The sequence below is a fragment of the Poecile atricapillus genome, chromosome 1, assembly GCF_030490865.1.
Source record: "Poecile atricapillus isolate bPoeAtr1 chromosome 1, bPoeAtr1.hap1, whole genome shotgun sequence".
NCBI lineage: Eukaryota > Metazoa > Chordata > Aves > Passeriformes > Paridae > Poecile > Poecile atricapillus.
The window spans coordinates 165,419,621-165,438,577 of NC_081249.1; the positions used below are offsets into that span (position 1 = coordinate 165,419,621).

At 36.6% G+C, this 18,957-nt stretch overlaps 1 protein-coding gene across 4 annotated transcripts; it reads right to left on the reverse strand.

Annotated features, from left to right (window-relative positions):
* Positions 1-1,443: 1,443 nt before the first annotated feature.
* ATXN3 (ataxin 3) lies at positions 1,444-18,738 on the reverse strand. 4 transcript variants are annotated; one of them, XM_058842013.1, is made up of 11 exons: positions 18,684-18,738; positions 15,132-15,296; positions 14,568-14,612; positions 13,195-13,280; positions 12,711-12,777; positions 10,262-10,349; positions 9,880-10,012; positions 8,663-8,838; positions 8,070-8,193; positions 7,210-7,298; positions 1,444-6,671 (listed from the first exon to the last, which is right to left on the reverse strand). In XM_058842013.1, the coding sequence occupies exons 1-11, from the start codon at positions 18,705-18,707 to the stop codon at positions 6,577-6,579; spliced, it is 1,092 nt and encodes a 363-aa protein (XP_058697996.1). In that variant the 5' UTR covers positions 18,708-18,738; the 3' UTR covers positions 1,444-6,576. The 4 variants fall into 4 exon arrangements, with proteins under 4 accessions (XP_058697996.1, XP_058698005.1, XP_058698012.1 ...); XM_058842022.1 differs by lacking the exon at positions 18,684-18,738 and adding an exon at positions 17,559-17,694; XM_058842029.1 differs by lacking the exon at positions 14,568-14,612.
* Positions 18,739-18,957: the final 219 nt, after the last annotated feature.

The following is an 18,957-nucleotide window of genomic DNA, read 5'->3' on the forward strand; positions in this document are numbered from 1 at the left end:
AGTTACAGAAAAATAAATTTTGTATCAGTCAGAATGACACTGTCATAAAAAAATGCAGACACTGGAAATAAAATACAGGGCAGCTGGCTCTTTGCCCATTTCAAATTGATAGCTACATAAAAAGATGCATAATTAAAGTATCACATCAACAGCAAAAAGAAGCTGAGAAGAGCAGGTGAAATCTTAGATTTCTTAGAAGTCTGGGAATGCAGCAGGTACAAAACACAGGTTCTAGAGTTATAAGTGGGCAAACATTACCAGACAGACATGGTACAACCTGCTTGTTGTTTCCCAAACAGGTTCTTGCAGAGTCTTGGTGAAGGGTTCATGGCTGGCCTGCAATAAGGTATTACCTTTTAGCTTGAATAGTCTCTGGCACTCACAGGCAACTCTAAGGCTGGGCATGGTATGTGGTCCAGGAATTTAGAAGTTAAAAGTTATTTAATTCTCTAATAAAAATTGTTTTCCCTTGTCTTCACAGAACAATTTTTCTATCAGGTTGATAACTGATTTTACCAGTATATTAATTTAATGGTACACTTGTCACCCTTATGATTATCCACAATAAAACCAATCATACCCCACTTCAAATCCATTTCTGGCTAAAAAAAAAAAGAAAGCATCAGAATTGTAGGAAGTATGAGTGCTGTGACATAGCATGGAATGCAGACATGTTCCTTTATCAGATTTACTAATTTGCAATATTGAGTTTAATGGAGATGAAAAGTTTACAATGGTCAAAAGACCCCTTATCATTGGTTTAACAAAACCCGTATGGGTCCTCATGACAGTAAAGATGTGCCATTTAGTGTTTGGCTAAATAAATTTTACAGGAAATTCTCTTGGCATTTTTTCAGCTAAGATCATGAATATCCTGCACACATTTAAAATATTATGGGATGATAAAAATGTGGTGGTTAATTTTATACTGCCAAGTAAGGCATATAGTCAATAAAGCAGCACAGAAAACTTTTTGTACTGCTCTTTTTATTTACTACTCTTGCAAAACTAGAAACTCTTTAGCATTGCAAGTAACCTCTTAGCTGACTGACTTCATCCATTGTTAACTGGCACTCTGTGCCATCCAGTATACTCTGTATTGACTAAGCTACAAGAGCAATGCATTGTGTCACAAAAAGAATGAGTATTCTGGCAGCAAAGCAGAAAACTGTGCCTTACTTTAAAAATTAGCATACAATATTTAAAGATTTAACATAATTGGCACCAACTTCCTTTCTTAACAGGAGTGTCTTTAAAGAACTTTTGGAGTATCAACAGATGCAAAGACATCAGAGATGATAAAATGTCAGTAACAGAAAACTACCCCACTGCTGTGTCTCTACACACCTCTGGTGCAAAGCCCACTGACACCAGGGATGAGATTTCAATGTTTGATGATTCTGTGCCCAATCTGCACATAAGGGAAAGCACATATGCAAATACTTAAGAGAGAAACATTAGAAGCTATAATCATATTTATTTAAAAAAGTGATATCAAATACAACCATATATATTCATGCCTGTTTGGAGAGCATTTTCAAAATATTCAACAGTGTTGCCATTTTCCAGTCAAAACAATGACAAAGCATTTCATTTTTCCCTTTTTAAATCTTTTCATTATTCTATGCTTTATATACACAAAATAGGCAAAAATTATACAGAAATCCAGAGCCAAAGATGTGATATGAAAACAGTCTTGACAAAAAATCTTACTGAAAATAATTTTTAAAATACACAACCATTAGGCAAGAGATGAAAAATTATTCCCTTACAAAATCCTAACTCTACACTGACTTGTACACAGGGGGTTTCATGTAGCAAAAAATAAAATTTTATCAAAAGCTTAAATGTTTTAAAGACAAGGTCAAGTTTTTTATATTTTCTTTTTTTTTTTTTTTTCATTTTGCTTTTGCACAGTGGCATTTGAACATTACATACCTTTTTTCAAACTCTTACAAGTCCCCTCCTAAATTCACCCAGTGGCAGTACTGAGGACAAGGAAAGATTAAAATAAAAATGTAGTTATAATTATTTTTTTTGACAAAGAAAATAATGTATAAGCGTTTTGATTTGGTGAAAACAGTTGAAAAGTCACATGTACTAACTGTCTGAAGAACTGTAACTGGGGAAGGAGCTGACTATGGCAGGTTAAATACTCCAGCATTTCCTCCATCTCTGAAATACAAATAAGGCAAAATGTGTGTATGACAATTAAAAAAAATTATTGCAGAAGAGCTCATGCTTTTAAGATGAAAACCTGAATACAAGACAAAGCTACCACTTCTAAACTGAAGAACTAAATATTTGGACCCCACCAGTTTGAATGCATTAAGTATTATTCTCACTTGAACAAGTGATTGTGTCTATGGAATAGGTATGTATTTATTACATGTTGGATTTCTTTTCCTTTTTTTGGTAATGATTTGTGAATAATTATCAAGATTTGCCCAGACTTAAGTTTGCTCTATGCAAGACAGTAATGGCTTACCAAGTGAACAACATAATTTTCTATCTAAGCCCTTAAAAAAAGTTTCCACATCAGTTTTTCTTTTCCTTGGATTCTTATTTCAATTCTTTCAAAAGTGATGTGCTGATAACACAAATTACAAAATAAAACTTCTTTGTAAGTCTGAATTCTAATTCCCTGATCCTGTTCCCCTATACTGTATTTTTCAGTACAAAGGCCACCATTTTTATGTTTTCATCATTATTTGAGCCAATATTTAACACTAGAAATTTTCACATTTTAGAACTGTAACATGTTCATTTTTAAGCCTGTCATTTTTGTAATAAGACAAAGCAGCTTGCAAATTATAATATTTGTCTACTAGACCCCTGCACCCCCACCATTCTGTAAGTTTGTAATAGAAGCAATAGTCCAACATTAAAACACGTCATAGATTTAAATTTGTATTGGTTGTTTTCAAGTAGTCTGCAAAGTAGTAAAGTATGACAAGTAAGAAGAGTACCTTAGCTGAAAATTACACTTAAATTTATTTAAGTTCTTTGAAGGGCACAACAAGCACAAATGTTAAAGTAAGACAGTATTGTATCATACTAGTTTCAGGTCTAGAAAAATATAAGCATTTAAACAGCTCATATTTATCCTTGCTGTGCCTAACAAGAATTGCATAAGAGCATGACTGCATTACAACTCTTGTTCCTCCTGCCCTCACCAAGACCAAGAAAGCAGTTTGCAGAATTATACTTAGAGATGTAATTTTGATATTTATTGCATCACTCATTCCCCCTGCCCCTTTGATTTCTACTGGCAGAAAACCGTAATTTGTCACATGGAGCATTCACTGGAAAACAGTAAAAATCTGTTGAACTAATGAAGTCTGAAATTCCCTCAAATATAACTTTTTAACAATAATATTAAAATTAAAAAAAAAAAATAAAAATCAACATCTGCTGCTTAACAATGAACTTTGGCCTAAAGCTGGAACATGGGAAAAAGCCCAACCCTTCTGCTTGATAGGGTAGATAACACTGGAAGTACACCCTAAATTAGTAAATTAGAAGCATAGTTGAACTGCACTTAGACTATTTATCATTGAAAGAATGCACACCAAAAAATGACAGCAGTGTTTTATTGACAGCTTCTTGGCAGGTCCAGACATTCTGAACTTGAGACCTGGGTTGTAAAATTCGTACTGTCAGCAATTAGTACGAGTCTTTTCCTTGGGTACAGTTCAAATAGAGACCCTGTCACTCCCTACAAGTCCTGAAAGAAGGTTGTAGTGTGGTGTGTGTCAGCCTTCAGTTTGTACCAGGGGAGGTTCAGGCTGGGTATCAGGAAGTATTTCTTCCCTGAAAGGGTCATCCACCATTGGAACAGGCTGCCCAGGCAAGTGGTAGAGTCTCCTCCCTGGAGCTCTTTAAAAAGAGGTGTAGCAGTGGTGCTTAGGAACATTACATTTAGTGGTGGACTGGGCTGGATTAATGGTTGGTTTCTTGCAGGTCTTTTCCAGCGACAGAATTACATGAATTAACAGATGTAGCTGAAATTGCTCTTGTAACTGCTTATCAAGATAGACATGCCTACCTCATTCTACTTGACATTTCTTTAAAAATCAAACTGGTAGTTGTTGAGTGACAGCATTTCCCCACAGAGAGAGAAATGCTTGGCCCTGTGATCACTGACTCAGCTGCACCTTTCAGGCACTGACATTTTATATTCCTTCCATATTAAAATACTTGGGTGATGAAGTGACTGATGATGTGACATGAAAGTTCAAAGGCAAACCTCCATGTTTTAGTGATTATAAAATCATGTAGTTGGCCTGGCTTACAGTCAGTGACATTCAAGGGGCTAAGTTGTCTAGGTTTTTTTTTAATATAAGGCTGCTAGAGCTATAGAAATAATATTTTTAGTATGTTTTTATAATAGAGGAGGATAAGAGGTCTGAGTTCCAAGTACTGGCATCAGATTGCCAGTCAATACCTATTTATAAAAATGAGTCTTATTTTAGAACTAATTTATGGCACAACCAAAGAAGGAAAATTAAGCTGTGGTTAATTGACAGATGAGAAAAAAAATAAAAAAATCAGTGCTTTAGACACGTTTCTTGCTTTCAGCTTTATAGAAATTTCAAACTGAAAGCAGAAAATCACACCCTGAAAAGTACAGCATTTCAAAATGGCATACGCACACATGGACTTTTAAAGTCATTGTTCAGCTATATTAATTTGAGACATTACAAATAATTACAATATGTATGACAGGATTATTTTAAAAAGACAAAAATTAGTTTTTAGAAAGTAGTGCTGTCTCATGTCAAAATCAACATTATGTAACACATACCAGTGGTTCCAGTTGACACTGGTGAAAATCCAGCACATGGATAAGAAAAACAGAATTTAGCACAAGTATGTATAATATCCTAAGCTATCAGGAAACCATTGCTGTAGACAAATCTTTACTGAGAGGTAAGAGCCCTTTCATGTACAGTACTACTTGATGCTGAATGTGTATTTCCATCTAGCTACCATTAATTTCCTACTAATTTGAATTAAATGTTACTATTGTGCAAAGATATAACTTTAGAATATTTTGATAAAGAAATTTTGGGTTATCTTTGAAAGATTCTTAGAATGCCTGTGCTAACTGTTAATGCTTTAACTGGACTACAGCTTATATACTCTATCTACAACATATTTCCATATAATTTATATGTAAACAGAATTTGTATTTCAAGCACCATTTAGGAAAATGAAATATCTCTCTTTTGTTGCACTGAAGTTCAAAGTCAGGTTTGGTCACTCTGTTACACATTCATCCTGGATATCAAAGCAAATGTCTTACAACCAATAGCATAAGCCATCTCACAAACTTTGCTTCCCAATTTTTCTCAGGATCAGAAACAACATGATAAAAAATTGTAAGGTGCGTGAATAAAGGCCATTCCTGAAAAAACTGCAACATTCTGACAGACACTCATAAAAAGCATTTCAGAAAGAACATCCACACAGGCATAAATATTCATTCTTAAAAGAGCTACTTGCACAGGGGTCATTTCAGATTGCAGGAATGCACCTTATGCGTGTGGCACTGACTTTATGGCACCTAAATCCCCTCCTACCTTCTCCTAGACTCAGTTACAGCTCTTTCATACTGAAAAGCCATAATGAAGGGTTGAGCTTGAAGAGGAAAAGACTCTGGAAGAGGTAGAAAATAAAACCTGTTCAACCCAATTGAGTATATGCTGCTTTTGAAGTAAAAAGACAGTGGCTTTAACAAGAAAGAGCATAAGAAAACAGTAATTAAAAGCAAAACAGGAAAACAAAACCCCAAGCCAAAGAAGGCAAGTTATCTGCTAAAAGACAGTACATTAAACATGGGCCTAAAATTTTACAATTGGAATTGAAGGTAAAACCAAAAATTATTTTAAAGTCAGAAATCACTAAAAGACTCGGGAGTAACATTATGGTCAACAATACACTGAAAATTTTGACTTGAATTGGAAAGTATGAAATTGATGGATTCTTCCTTGTTGCTCCTGCAGAATGGGTAATTTCAAAAGTAGACAGCAGGATCAAAAAGTTGACGTCAAGTCATTCATAACAAAGAATCACAAAATAATTTAAGATTAATGGAATTTAATTACTCTCCCCCTTTTAGAGTGATCTATTAAAAAGAACTTATGAGCATAACTTATTATTTGTATCTGTTTTTCCATTAGTACTAAAGAAAATAATTTGATGCTGTTTTCAGCACCACTTGAATCTTCTATAGAACTCTTCAAAACAATTTAAACTTGCTTTTTTAATGCAACTTTAAATGCTTTACTTTTTTAAGTTACAGCTGCTACCCTTGTCTAACTTTGCATGAATAGTTCCAGTAATTTTAACACCACTACTCCCGTGAGCAGATGTTTTGTAGTAGGAGTGCTACAGTTCTCTAAATTAGTGCAATCATTTTTGTATTTGCAGACCTCTCTAAACTGACCTTCAGCAGCCCCCCTTTCATTCCTACTTTCAGAACTCTGAAATGAACCCTGCTTGTGCAACATTCACACAGTAGAATTTTAATGGAGACTTAGCGTTTTGACAATAAAAGGGAATAAAATGATGTTATTTCTCCTCTTCTGACTTCAAGTGGTTTCTAACAGACTCCAGAGACATATTCATGGCTGCTTGAAGCATGTCTTCTTCGCTCATATCACCGCCTAAAGACAATACATACAACACAAGCTGCAATAAATTCACTGTTCTTAATTATAGCTAAATGATTTTGTTGTTCCTTTCGTCCACACCCACATTTTTGTACCCCACTGACAAAACTGGTTTTGTTTTAAAAATCACTGAACATTTTGCAAATAGCATTTCACCAACAACAGTCACTTTGTAACAATACACACTGATTTTGGATCACCAATACCTAACACTGGTAAGGTCTACACACGCTCTTCTGAAAATCGGTTCCAGTAATTTTGTCAGATACCAATCCAAGTTGTCATACAACTTTAAAAGCAATTTAGAAAACAAACTGTTGGGGTAATAGCAACACTCTTCACTTAGAAATAGGATATTGACATTCAAAGGGAAACAGGCTTTTCAGGAAAGTGATCCTTTCCTTCACTCTCAATATAATGGCTGTAATACACAATCGGAATGGCTGCTGAAGTGACGAAATAGGCAGACAAGGAAAATTAAGAAACAACACAAAGATGAAAAAGGCATGTTGGATGTAAGGCTAAAAAATACCTGTGCCAGGTTCTGGAGTGCTTGAGCTAAGAGTTGCTTTGTCCTGCAGGTTTGGGGTCTGATCTTGCTGCTGTAGCTGTTGTTGCTGTCTGAAAGTGTCATACATTTATAAGAGAATAAGATTAACATCAGCATGAGGCCTGAATCAAGTTCATTTAATTGTGAGGAAGGCCGGGAGTCAGAACTAGAAGCTGTTTGGTACAATATCGCCCCTGTGCCCAAAATCTCTTTCCTCATTCTACCCTGCTAACCTTCAGATACCTATCTTCCCAGTATTCTACTCCAAGCCACAAGACTATTTTCCCAGGATTCAGAAGTTCTGCATTCTTACTCTACCATGTGAAGTCTAACTCCTCCCATCCGTAGCATTTCTCCCTGGTCTTTATTTCCTCTATTGCTATAAGACAGAGATAAGGAAAAGCTACAATAACTCGACTATCTATTAAGAAGGTTCACCAGAACAGTAACATAAAATATGTACAATGCTTTTGTGTGATGCATATGAGAAGCATCATTACCCAAAGCAAAGTCTTAGAGAAATAATATTTTTTGTTGGGAAGGTAGTCGCAGAAATTTAGAGGATTTAATTTAAAATACTTCTATAATGTATGTTTTCTTCTCTTTCTTCACAAGACTTTTAACAGTAGCAAGACTACTGCATTATTAACAAACACTCTCTTTACAAACTAGAGGTTTCTTTGTAGGAACCACCTGAGAATAGTGAAATTCAGGTACTGTTAGGAAATCATGTTAAGACAGAAAAGTTGAGCTGGACTTCAGTAAGAAACCCATCCACATCCCAAAAGCACTGACAAATACAACATGTACTTCCACATGCAGTTTTCTATCAGCTACTTTACTTTTCAAAATATGCTTGTCTTCTCCTTCGGAGTTCTTCTGAAGAAAGGGAGTCTGTCTGACTGCTGTGAGACGACTGAGGAACATTCTGTGGTAATGAGCCTGAGAGCTCACTTTGACGGCTACCTAAAAGCAGAACATGCCATAGCCTACTAATTATAATTTATATAATTATAAATATATAATTTTAAATAATTAATCCTACTCATTTACTAATTATAGTAAAATGAAGTTATATTTCATTTACTTACTTAAAAAATGTTTTCAAACTTGAGAAGAAGAAAGACTTTTTGGAGAACTAAGCATCTAAAGTAACCTCGCTTGAAACTCTCTCTCATCACCTAAGGACTGTTTGTTTCCCTTTCCTCCTGCCACCCTTTGCCAATTTCTTCTTCCTTCCTAAGAATCAATGCCAACATGCAAATTACAACTTTTCAAAAACCAGGATGGAGATAGCTACAGGCAATCCTGGACTGTCCTTCCATGCCTCACACCAGTCTTTCCAGAGATATTTACACATGCTGGAAAAAGTGCCTGAGAAATTGATTCCAGGAGGTGCTTAAAGCACTGTAAGAAATTTAGATGAGCACTGCACCTTGCATGCTGAGCTGAATGGCTCTACGAAGATCAGCTTCTTCATCCTCCATATCAATTTCCTGCCTACTTAGAGCCAGGGCTCTCTGAAAATTCTCTTCATCTTCGTCTAACATGCCTGTTCCATCAAACGGATGGTTAACTTCTATTGCTTGGTCCACATCACTTCTGGGTAGCCTGTGAAATTCATACATTCTTAGCAAAATTCAGATAGATATTATATTAGATTTTATCATGAGGTTTAAATTAGTATGTTCTGCCAGTATAAAGCTAGGTTTAACTTTGGGAAAAACATTTTTGTTGTAAAAGTCTGTTATGTTAACAAGCATTTTCCTGAAAAATGAAAAAGCACAAAAGGGCTGCAAGCAACTGCAGAGGGCCTTTAACATGTATTTGCCACACACTATCTTCTAAAGTAATGCACTTCTTGACAAGAAGTTGTTAGTAAATTGTCACAAAATGGTAAACCCACAAAAAGCCATGACATGTCATTCAAACCTACTGCTATTTAAACAGTTACACCAGCAGAAGAGAGTGCATATGGTCTCCTTCTCAGCAGGCCTTGAAGGCCACTCCAAAACAACAGAACCTATGTAACACTTTCCATATTACTGCTAATAATTCCATCAATTTACATCATCAATTTAACAAAGGGGGAAAAAAAAATTAATTCCTCTGAGAAGTCGAAAGCCTTTTTATCAGTATGCAATTTGTTCACTATGAAAATTCAATTAAATCATTGCAGAAGCGCAAAAAGTACTGACTTTATACATTTTCAAGGATGTTTTATATTAGCAGAATGCATCAAAAATGAGCAGCATCACAACATTACAGTGAAATTATTCCGAAAGGGAATACTGTATGATTTATATGATGTGTAATTCAAAGAGCAGCTTCTCATTCTTTTCTACTTACGATAAAATGCACAAACCAGTCTTAAATATAGAACAATTACTATTAACAATAGTTCATTAGACTTGCTAAACCATTTTCCTCCCTAAGTCAAAAATCTGCACTATAATATGCTTATGCACATGGAAAGACTCAATCATTATCAAGACAGCTTTTACCCACTTAAAAATACATCTGTATGTTGTCTATCAACTTCCTTTTACTGTGTGCAACGGCAGTAAACATTGAACTAAAGGTACTTATTACTTCCAAATTACAAACCAATCATACTGAACATTATTGGAACAAAATCTTTATTTACCTTACCTCTGATCTCTTGACTGTGCTGCCTCTTCTCCAATCAGTTTTGGTCGCTGCATCTGCTGTACCCGAATCATCTGCAACAGCTGATCAGCCTCACAGTCTGGCAGGTCACCTTTTACTACAAATATGGAATAACCTGAGAAAAAGAAACCATAAGTCTAAAGCATTAAAGTGCAGATATAAACACTCTAAAATGTACACTATATGGAATACAATCATGTGTAATATAAGATGTAAGACTCTACCTTCCATTATAAGGACTTGGGTTATTTCACTATTTCAATCATAAAACTACGAATAGTTAACTGAATACATAAGTTCTAAGAAATAATGATTATTACCTACTTTTAATTAATGAGATTTAACATCTACAAGTTACTATTACCTTCCTGTTGTAATTGAGCCAAGAAAAGTGCAAGATATGTATCTGATATTAGTTCTGGACCCATCAAGAGAGAGTTCAAGTTAAACCACTGTAATTAAGGAAAAAAAAAAAAGTTGAGAGAACAAATTAGCATGAAGATTACTCAGTAATCCATTCTTGTACATTGTGGTAATTTTTTATTATGAAATATCTGAATAAATTTAGTAAAACAAATTATCAAATAAAAGTTTTTTTGAGCATAATACCTATACTGCTAAAGGTTATCCTTTAAATAATCTAACAGGACATCTGAAGTGTGGAAATTACTGCATGCTCTCTCCTATTACTGAATACTGGTAGCAGGGAAACATGTTAACACAGATAATCCTTAACCACTGTATTTTATTTCAGACATCATTCTAAAATTCTGCTTAATCCTAGTTTTAAACCTGAGACTAATGCAGCAAGAAATCCTTCATCAGTTAATGATATGTGTTAAGAAATTATTAGATACAGGAAACAGACAATTATTTCCATTAAATACTTTCATTGAACATTCCACCTTTAATAGTTGGTGATACTGAAAACTAGTGTTTACCCTTCTTGCAGATAATTTTTAAACTTTAAAATTAATAAAAATTTACTCAAATTTAATATGCTGAGGTACAGCACTATATTACAACAGGGGACTCTTCCTATAGACATACACAACTCATTTCTAGTTCCCCAAAGACCCTAACTAGTAATTTATAACACTTCTAAACAGAAACAGTATTATACTTACATAAAATTTCTAGGAAGAAAATATATTCAATGTGAAACAAAATAGTCTACCTTTAAACTCCCATATATATTCCAATGAAGCTAAAGAACTTGTTTTTCAGACCTACTCATTCAATATTATGCAGTTTTAACCAGAAAGCACCATTTTAGTTAGTGGAAGGAGAATTGTATCTCCATTCTCACAGAAATGCACTGATCTAGCTACCCACACTTTCATATATGCACCCACATGTTTGCAGCCAGGCCCATACAATAATATAAGCAACTATCTACCACCCTGTCATGCAATCACTTAATTTTCCAAAAACACTCTTTGCCACTAGGAAAGGGTAAGAAGACCAACAGTGTAGAAGAGTAACGAATAAAAAGTTTTGTAAAAAAATTGATGGACAGACTACAGTAACTTTTAAAAAACATTATGGAGATGAAAGTTCTATTAAACTGATTTTGCTTTAACTGTAACAGAGGAGAAGCAGGTCAAATAAATCTAAGTCAACTAATTTTGTCAAATTTTCCTCATTACCCTCTAGATAACAGACACCTGGTATTGTCTTCATGTGGTTACAAGCCATGTAAAAAATTAAAAAGGCATCCTCCCTCCAGCTTAGGATGTCTTGGGTTAGAACACTGTCTCATAAAATTCCACCCAACATGGTTGCATTGTAGAATAAGGAGCATTTCTGTAATTTTAAGACAACATCCAGCCTTTTTGATATCAAATAAACAAAAAATGCCTGTAAACATTAGCCATAAGTTTAAACTAAAGCAGAACAGTAGAGATTAGTTTTCTCACTCACAGGTAATTTTTCTTTTCTTTTTTTTTTTTTTTTTTTTTAAATCTGGATGACAACATAAATAGCCAGAACGTGCAAAAATGAATCAAATGGGCAAACAGACTCCTGTCCCACCATTACAGACTCTAAAAGCTGTTTCCCATAAAAAAAAAGCCCGGTAAAAATTAAACACCAAATCAGTTCATGTTGTATAAAAGCTTATGAAGATCCAGAAAAATGACTGGCTACTGAAATAAAACACTGAATTGGTGGTAAGGGACATGGATATGAACTGAGTTGGTACATATGTACCATATACTAATATGGCCATTCCTTACCTTTAGTAACTATTTCCTGCCTACAATACAATTGTTTCAAAGTTTTCTATAACAGTACAAAGTTCTACTTCCCCAAACCTCATTCTACTGGATACTCTTTTGAGTATCCATTATTATCCATCAAAACGTTGAACTTTTCCTTATATCTACTGCCCATTTAAATAAACAAAATTATTTTACAATGTCAATATCTTATTGCATTAAAACAAGTTGGAATTCTGTAGGGATCCTAATCATTGTCCAGGATTCCCCCACCCCATCAAGTACAATTTTTCTTCAGTATTTCATGCAGGAGAAAAAAATAAAATAGCTTAAGAAGTCACATAAGACCCTACCAGAGCTTCAGCTCCCTGAGGGCACTAGGGAATTGATCCTACTCTCTTTTCCCAGGCTAACATTTACAGTGACCCACCTGGCATTTTTGTGATAAAACAAACATTTACCCTTTTTTTAATATGGGATACTATTAAACCAAACTGCAGCAAAAGCTTGCAAAAGGGAAGCACAATCTACTTGCAATCACCTTTCCACACCCATTTCTGAAGTCAAATTTAAAATAAAAAAAGACAGTGTCACCTGTTTTCCTAACTTTCGAACTGTAAACCAGTGTTCCTTATAATTACAAATAAATGACTTTTCATTTCTGTAAAAAGAAAAACAAAAGGTATAAATAAAATTAAATACTCTAAAATCAGAGTACATAATGTTTAAGATCTTTGTTATCACTAATTTGAACTTATATAATAAAATTTCAGTACTACAACTATTGATGTTACATTACAGAATACTCATACTGCTTTATAACATTCAGGAAATTGTCAATATCACTGAAATCTCCATATATCTGTGATTCTACAGATACTAAAATATGAAGGCACAGAGGACAGACATTCTCATGCACCCCCAAAAAGGAAAAAATAAAAAAAATAAATCAAAGCCAGAGGGTAATACAAACACCAAAATGCAACAGACCATGAAGCAACAATTTTAAAGAAAGATTTAAAACATAGATTAAGGGTATTTTTTCTGTAAAATAAAAACAGAGTGCTAAAAGTCTTACATAGGATCAATCCCAAGCCTCTGGTACTCTGGGCTGTTGAAGAGGATTAGTTCTAAACCCCACACTTTCAAGGCATTGCTTATAACCTGTCAAAAAAGAACACTTTTCATAAGTCAGACTAGTTCACATCTAAGTTCAAGCAATACAACCATCTTAGCTTCAGCTACACTAAACAATTATACTGTTTTCATAAAACTTAGATTTCAAAACATTGTCAGGAAACGTAGGAATCACATTACTCAAAATGCAATGGTTATGAATCTATATGCAAGCATAAAACTCATAACTTATCTAAGGAAAAGTAACAAAACCAGGATTTAACTCATCTGTGTTACTGAGCTTACTCTGCTAAACAAAGCTGTAATTTCACCTTCCACAGGGACTTCATAAATTGTCATATCTCTACCTGCAGTGCACTGCTCTGCCCTTACTTCCCCCCCCACATATAATCTCAATCGTTCTTCACAGTAACTGCTGGAGATTTTTTATCCACTGGATTATCACAGGATCAGTCAGTTTATTGAGCTGAGCACCAACTCTTTTACAATAACTTCCTAAAGCTACACCAAGTAATACTGTTAAGAGCTTCTAAGTTAACAATTCAAATTCCTTCCAGCAAGCCAACTGTGCCTCAAATGACAAAGCAATGACAGGGCAAAAAAGCAGAATGAGGAAACATTTTTTTTCAGCTACTGAAGCAGCCCAAAGATAGCAGGAAAGCCAAACTGTTAATGGTTTCTTACTAGAAAGAAAAGCAGCCCAGTCGACCATGAGGAAGAGAGGCTCTTAAGGAGTCTTGCAAGTACCACTGAAAGCTTGGGAGACAGCCAAAGATGTCTAGAGCTCTAATCTAGTCAAAAGCCCCAATTTGGTGTTCAAAACTTTTTTTGTTTTTTTTTTCTGGTTTATGTATTTATTATTGATTACTTTTCCCTTATGGCCTTAAAAAAAGCAAAAACACCCAAGAAAATCTGCAGATCACTTTGATAACACTGTAACCATTGCCAAGGGCTTTCTGTCTATACTTTGAGAAAGCCATCTGAATTCTGCTTCTTCACCTACAGTCTGTGGGAGCCAAGGTCTACACCTGAAGTGCCCACAAGAAACAGCTTAGAAGTCAAGCTTATTGCCAGCAGGTGTCATTTCACAGCTCCTGAATCCACATTTCTGTGCTGTGTTTGAGGGCCATGAACTGAAGAACTGCAAGTCACTGTTCTTAATGGAAAACACTCTGAACATTTGGAAGTCCAGTACTTAATCCCATTAAGCCCATGAACTTGCAACTAGATGGAAAAACTCAATGCTATTTAAATGATATAAGAGAACATATATTGCATAAATAGAAAATGGTGTCAGAAGAGAGCTGTGCTTACTTGAATTGAGAAGAATCCACTATCATCCATATTTACAGAAGGCTGCTGCTCAATGTGAAGTTGAGAGGGAGAAAAGGTAAAAATGGTATAAGCATAAAAGGTCAAAAATAATTGAGTTTTGAAAATAAATGTAACTGCAGATTCTTAAAGCAATGACTTATGTCTTTGTAAAGCTGATTACAATGCCTCAAATAGGCATATTAATTTAAAATTCAAACCTTTAGAGCTGTTCAGTACTTAAAGGGCAGACAGACACAGGAATTTCTGTTCCTAACTGACACTGGCTACAAAAACAAAAGGCAAATTACTGATCCTCCTCATCATGACTGATCTTCCTACTCATAAGATGAAGGTAATGTAGCTTTTCGTAGAATTATTGTAAAGCTGTACTAGTAACACTTGAAAATGTCACATCCAAGATACATGAATGAAAAGGCCTATAAATTTAAAAAGCTTTAGCACTAGAAAATTAACCTTGTCTAGCTATGCAAGAATAACAGGTCTGTGCCACACAATATAACATTTCAGGCAATATCAAGCAACCTCAAATGAAGATAATTTTACCTGTAAAAAAGTCCTGTATTCTTCACTAGATACTCCTCCCTCTGCCATTCTCATCCTTTCTTCCTCATCCAATTGCTGTGCAATAGAAGATAACTCAACAGGACTAAAGTATTCCCCTTGCAGCAAATTATTCAGACAATGTTGAGCACACAATGAGCCTTCTTGCTAATAATGGAAGAGAAAAAAATACCAACGGGAAAAAGAAAATGAAGAAAAAATAACAGGTTATGCACACTCTGTAAAATGACTCAACTGTTTCACTCTGGCAAACTTCCTGCCCTCCCCATTCAGGCAAAATACCATATATTCTTTCAATCTATTACATTACATTACATTACTGCAAGCTCTCCCATCGACTTGAGGAGAAAAAACCCAACATGCATCCTACCTTATTTCCTCAAGAGAAATATATTTAATGTAAAAATTGTTTTTGAAAACACCATAAATATTGGCAACCCATATGACCCAACAAATCACACAGAGACCCTGCAACCATCAGAACAAAGGATTCTATCCTCTTCCAAAATATCAATGCTTGAAAAATCAAACAGTTTAGATCTCTACTTCCTAGTAACAAACATTATCTGTAACAGACAAGCTCATTATTTTTTAACTTTTCTCCCCTTCCAGAGGTGACTATTGGTAATTTGCTCTTCATGTTATTGCCAAGAAAGTGATTAGGAGCTGGAGAAACAGAAAAGCTCATTTTTCACATGAAATTTACAGATAGGAAGTAGATAAAATAAGGTCATACCACTAGCTTGAAAATTTTGAAAACAATGATGGGGAAACAAGAAAAAAATTATTAATTTCAGCATATTAAAAAATGATTTTTTTAAAATTTATAGACCCTTTAAATAAAAACCACTTCAGATACTTTGTTGTGTACCTAGCACCTTACAGATAATAGAGCTATAGTGTAGCATTTTTAAAATATCAGCACAAATTTTAAAAGGCTAATTAACAATGTCAGTCTTGATTTTGTAGTACAAATTTTAAAAAATCTCTTGTCTGAATGAATGCATGACAGGCTCCATCATTTTCATATGTGACATAAAATACTTTCTTGTTAAGAAAAACAAAAACACAATGTAAACCAACCAAAGTAATATCCATGAAAAGCAACCTTTTCCTACATATACCTGAAAATCCAGGTGCAAGACAAGTAATATCAGTTTTTAAATACTGCTTTTCTCTTTCACCCCTTCCTCAAGTCTGACCCACAGAAACTAAGAATATGAGACTATGCCTTTGAGGAATATTCTTTAAAATTCCATAAAAGCATCATACAGAACATATGTAGGACATTCCCATGATCCCCCTTACAGCTGAAGCCTCAAAAGTTCCCTTTACTCCAGAATCTTCCCATGGCTTCATCACTCAGTTGAGCAATGAGTTATTAAAGCTACACTGGCTGTACAGCCAGGCTTCAGTGGAATCCAGAAACCTCCTCCAGCTCATGCCCTTCCTGCAACAAGAAATACAAGACTAAACACCAGCTTCTGTCCCTCTAGGACTACATTCCTGCTGCTGGTCATATGACAAAACTGTAACAGAACAATCCGCTCAATAAACACAGGCTTCCCCACTGGAATTATATAAAACTGGTTTACAAACAGATAGTAAAATACAATTGAAAATCAGTTGCATTACATGCTTACATCTTAATTTCACTAAAAGGACCTTTCTGTATTTGTACAGTATTATCTGAAAGCAATAAGCCTTAATTTTCATATCTAAAAGTTATACACATTATTCGCCAAATGCAAAAACCAGGTCCTACAGTATTTAACTGATACGAGCTTCCATTGTTTTGTACAGAGAACATTGCTTCTTTTCCATAACCTGAAATCCCCTTATTGACACCTCTCCTGACATAAAATGCTGCCCTGCTTTCAGGGTTTTCAATTACTTGTATCTTATCAAGGACAAACTTCTAAGATTGGGATTCCTGAAGCCCCATACTTAAATCTTGCTTTCTGCAACTGTCATTTCTCTCTAAAAATGCCACATTGCTGGTTGTTTTGTTGAATTTTCTTAATAAATACCAAGTTTCTCATGTCTTTGTATCAAAACAACTGGGGCGTGCAGACTCAGGAACATGCAGCACTTGTTGGGGGTGAAAAATATCCCATAAGAAAAAAGGACAGTAATTCAGTTAGATTTTCCCTAAAATAATAGCAAATAAAAATATTTGGTGCTCCAACTTGAAACACATTCAGGTGCCTTTTAACTGTGTTACTAACTTAGCAGGGAGCAGGTATGTTTCACATGAGACAACTGTTTACTCACCCTTCCCCAGAATGTGTAGGAACTACAAGTTACCATCACCTTGAAACTCTGAATGCACTATGCTTTGTCACTTCAATTTCAGAAGTTTTGTTATTAAACTAGAAAACAACTTAGCAATAAAAAGTTAATTCATACCTTCATAGGCTAGGCCATGTAAGAAAAGAGTACATTTCGTTAAACTGTTTTCAAAGCCAGACTGAAGGTCACTGAAGCAGAAGCCAGCACGGCTGAAATCCAACACGCACCCTCTGACCAGCAGCTACTTAACACAACACTTGCCAAATTTTGCAACCCAAACCTAATCAGAAAGAAAACTTTCCATTTTTACAGATTTCAGAACAGCAACTTTTTAAAGAAAGATACACAGCTATCTTACTTGACTTCTTAAGGAAGCCAATCCTACACATCAAAACAAAGTAAGAGAACTAGCATTAAGACAAACCCAATAAAGATGGAGAGACACTGGGAAAGTGCAAGAAGAAAAAATCCAATTATTATCTGACCAGCATTAAAACAGAAATAGGTAATATTTGGGAACCTGGATAAATCACAGCAGTTCACAGAAGCATGTGTCCTCCAAAACAGGAAATACTATCCGGCACACAGAAGCACACTATATGAACTGCGATTTCTTTATGGCTCTCCCACTCCCTGCTCATTACACCACAGCCAAGCCGGGCTCGGTGACGAGATGGGTCTGAGAGCATAGGGACAGCCCTGCCTACCGCTGCATATCCTCATACTCATTCCTCAGCCACGCGAGCTCTCTCTCAAGAAACACAAGTAGCTGCAGCCTACACCGCCCCACACTTGCGAGCTGTTTCCACAGTCCCCAGAACACAATCCCCATGCCAAAGCGGACGCCGAGGCTCAGCCCTGACTCTCCTTTCCCTGTAGGGCTGGGCAGCGTCCAGCTGGGACGGGCCATAGGCGCTGGCATCATCGAGCGAGGGCCCCGGCTCTCCTCCGAGGCAGAGGACAAGGCACTGCCTAAGGCTGGAGGGATGCCAGGGAGGGGCAGCGCGGCCCAGCCCGACAAAGGCTGAGCGCACCCCGGGGGCTCCGAGGGCTGCCCGGCGGTCAGCGCGGGGACGGGAGGCCCAGCCTCCGCCCCAGCAGCTCCTCAGAGAGAGCTCGCGTGCCTTCCCCGTCTCGGCGGCCCGGACGGCCACAACCGACGGCGCTGTGCCGAAGGCAGGCGGGCGGGCAGAGGAGCGGACGGTAGGATTCCCCCGGACCCTCCCTGTCTCCCTCACTCACCCGCTCGTGGAAGATCGACTCCATGTTTACTGTGGCAGCCGCAGCCCCCGCCCCACGTGACCCGCCCCGCCAATCGCAGCGCCCGCCGCCCCCCGGCCGCGCGGGGCAGGCCCCGCTGACTGCGCCCGGCGCAGCCTCCGCGCTGGCGCCCCCTGCCGGGGGGGAGGCCGGCGGGCTGAGCCGCCGCTGACCGCGAGCGCCCCAGCGCGGCAGCCGGGCCCGCAGGGAGCGACACGCACCGCCTGTTCCTCCTCCGGCGGAGCCCCGCGCCGGC

What these genes read in the sequence shown, in the direction of transcription:
- ATXN3 (XM_058842013.1), bottom strand. Translation starts at nt 18,707, where the DNA reads ATGGAGTCGATCTTCCACGAGCGG. An exon ending in TTCGAAAGTTAGGAAAACAG is followed by an intron (nt 10,350 to 12,710) that starts GTGACACTGTCT and finishes CCTTAATTACAG; the next exon opens with TGGTTTAACTTGAACTCTCT. An exon ending in CACTCCAGAACCTGGCACAG is followed by an intron (nt 6,672 to 7,209) that starts GTATTTTTTAGC and finishes TATTGTCTTTAG; the next exon opens with GCGGTGATATGAGCGAAGAA.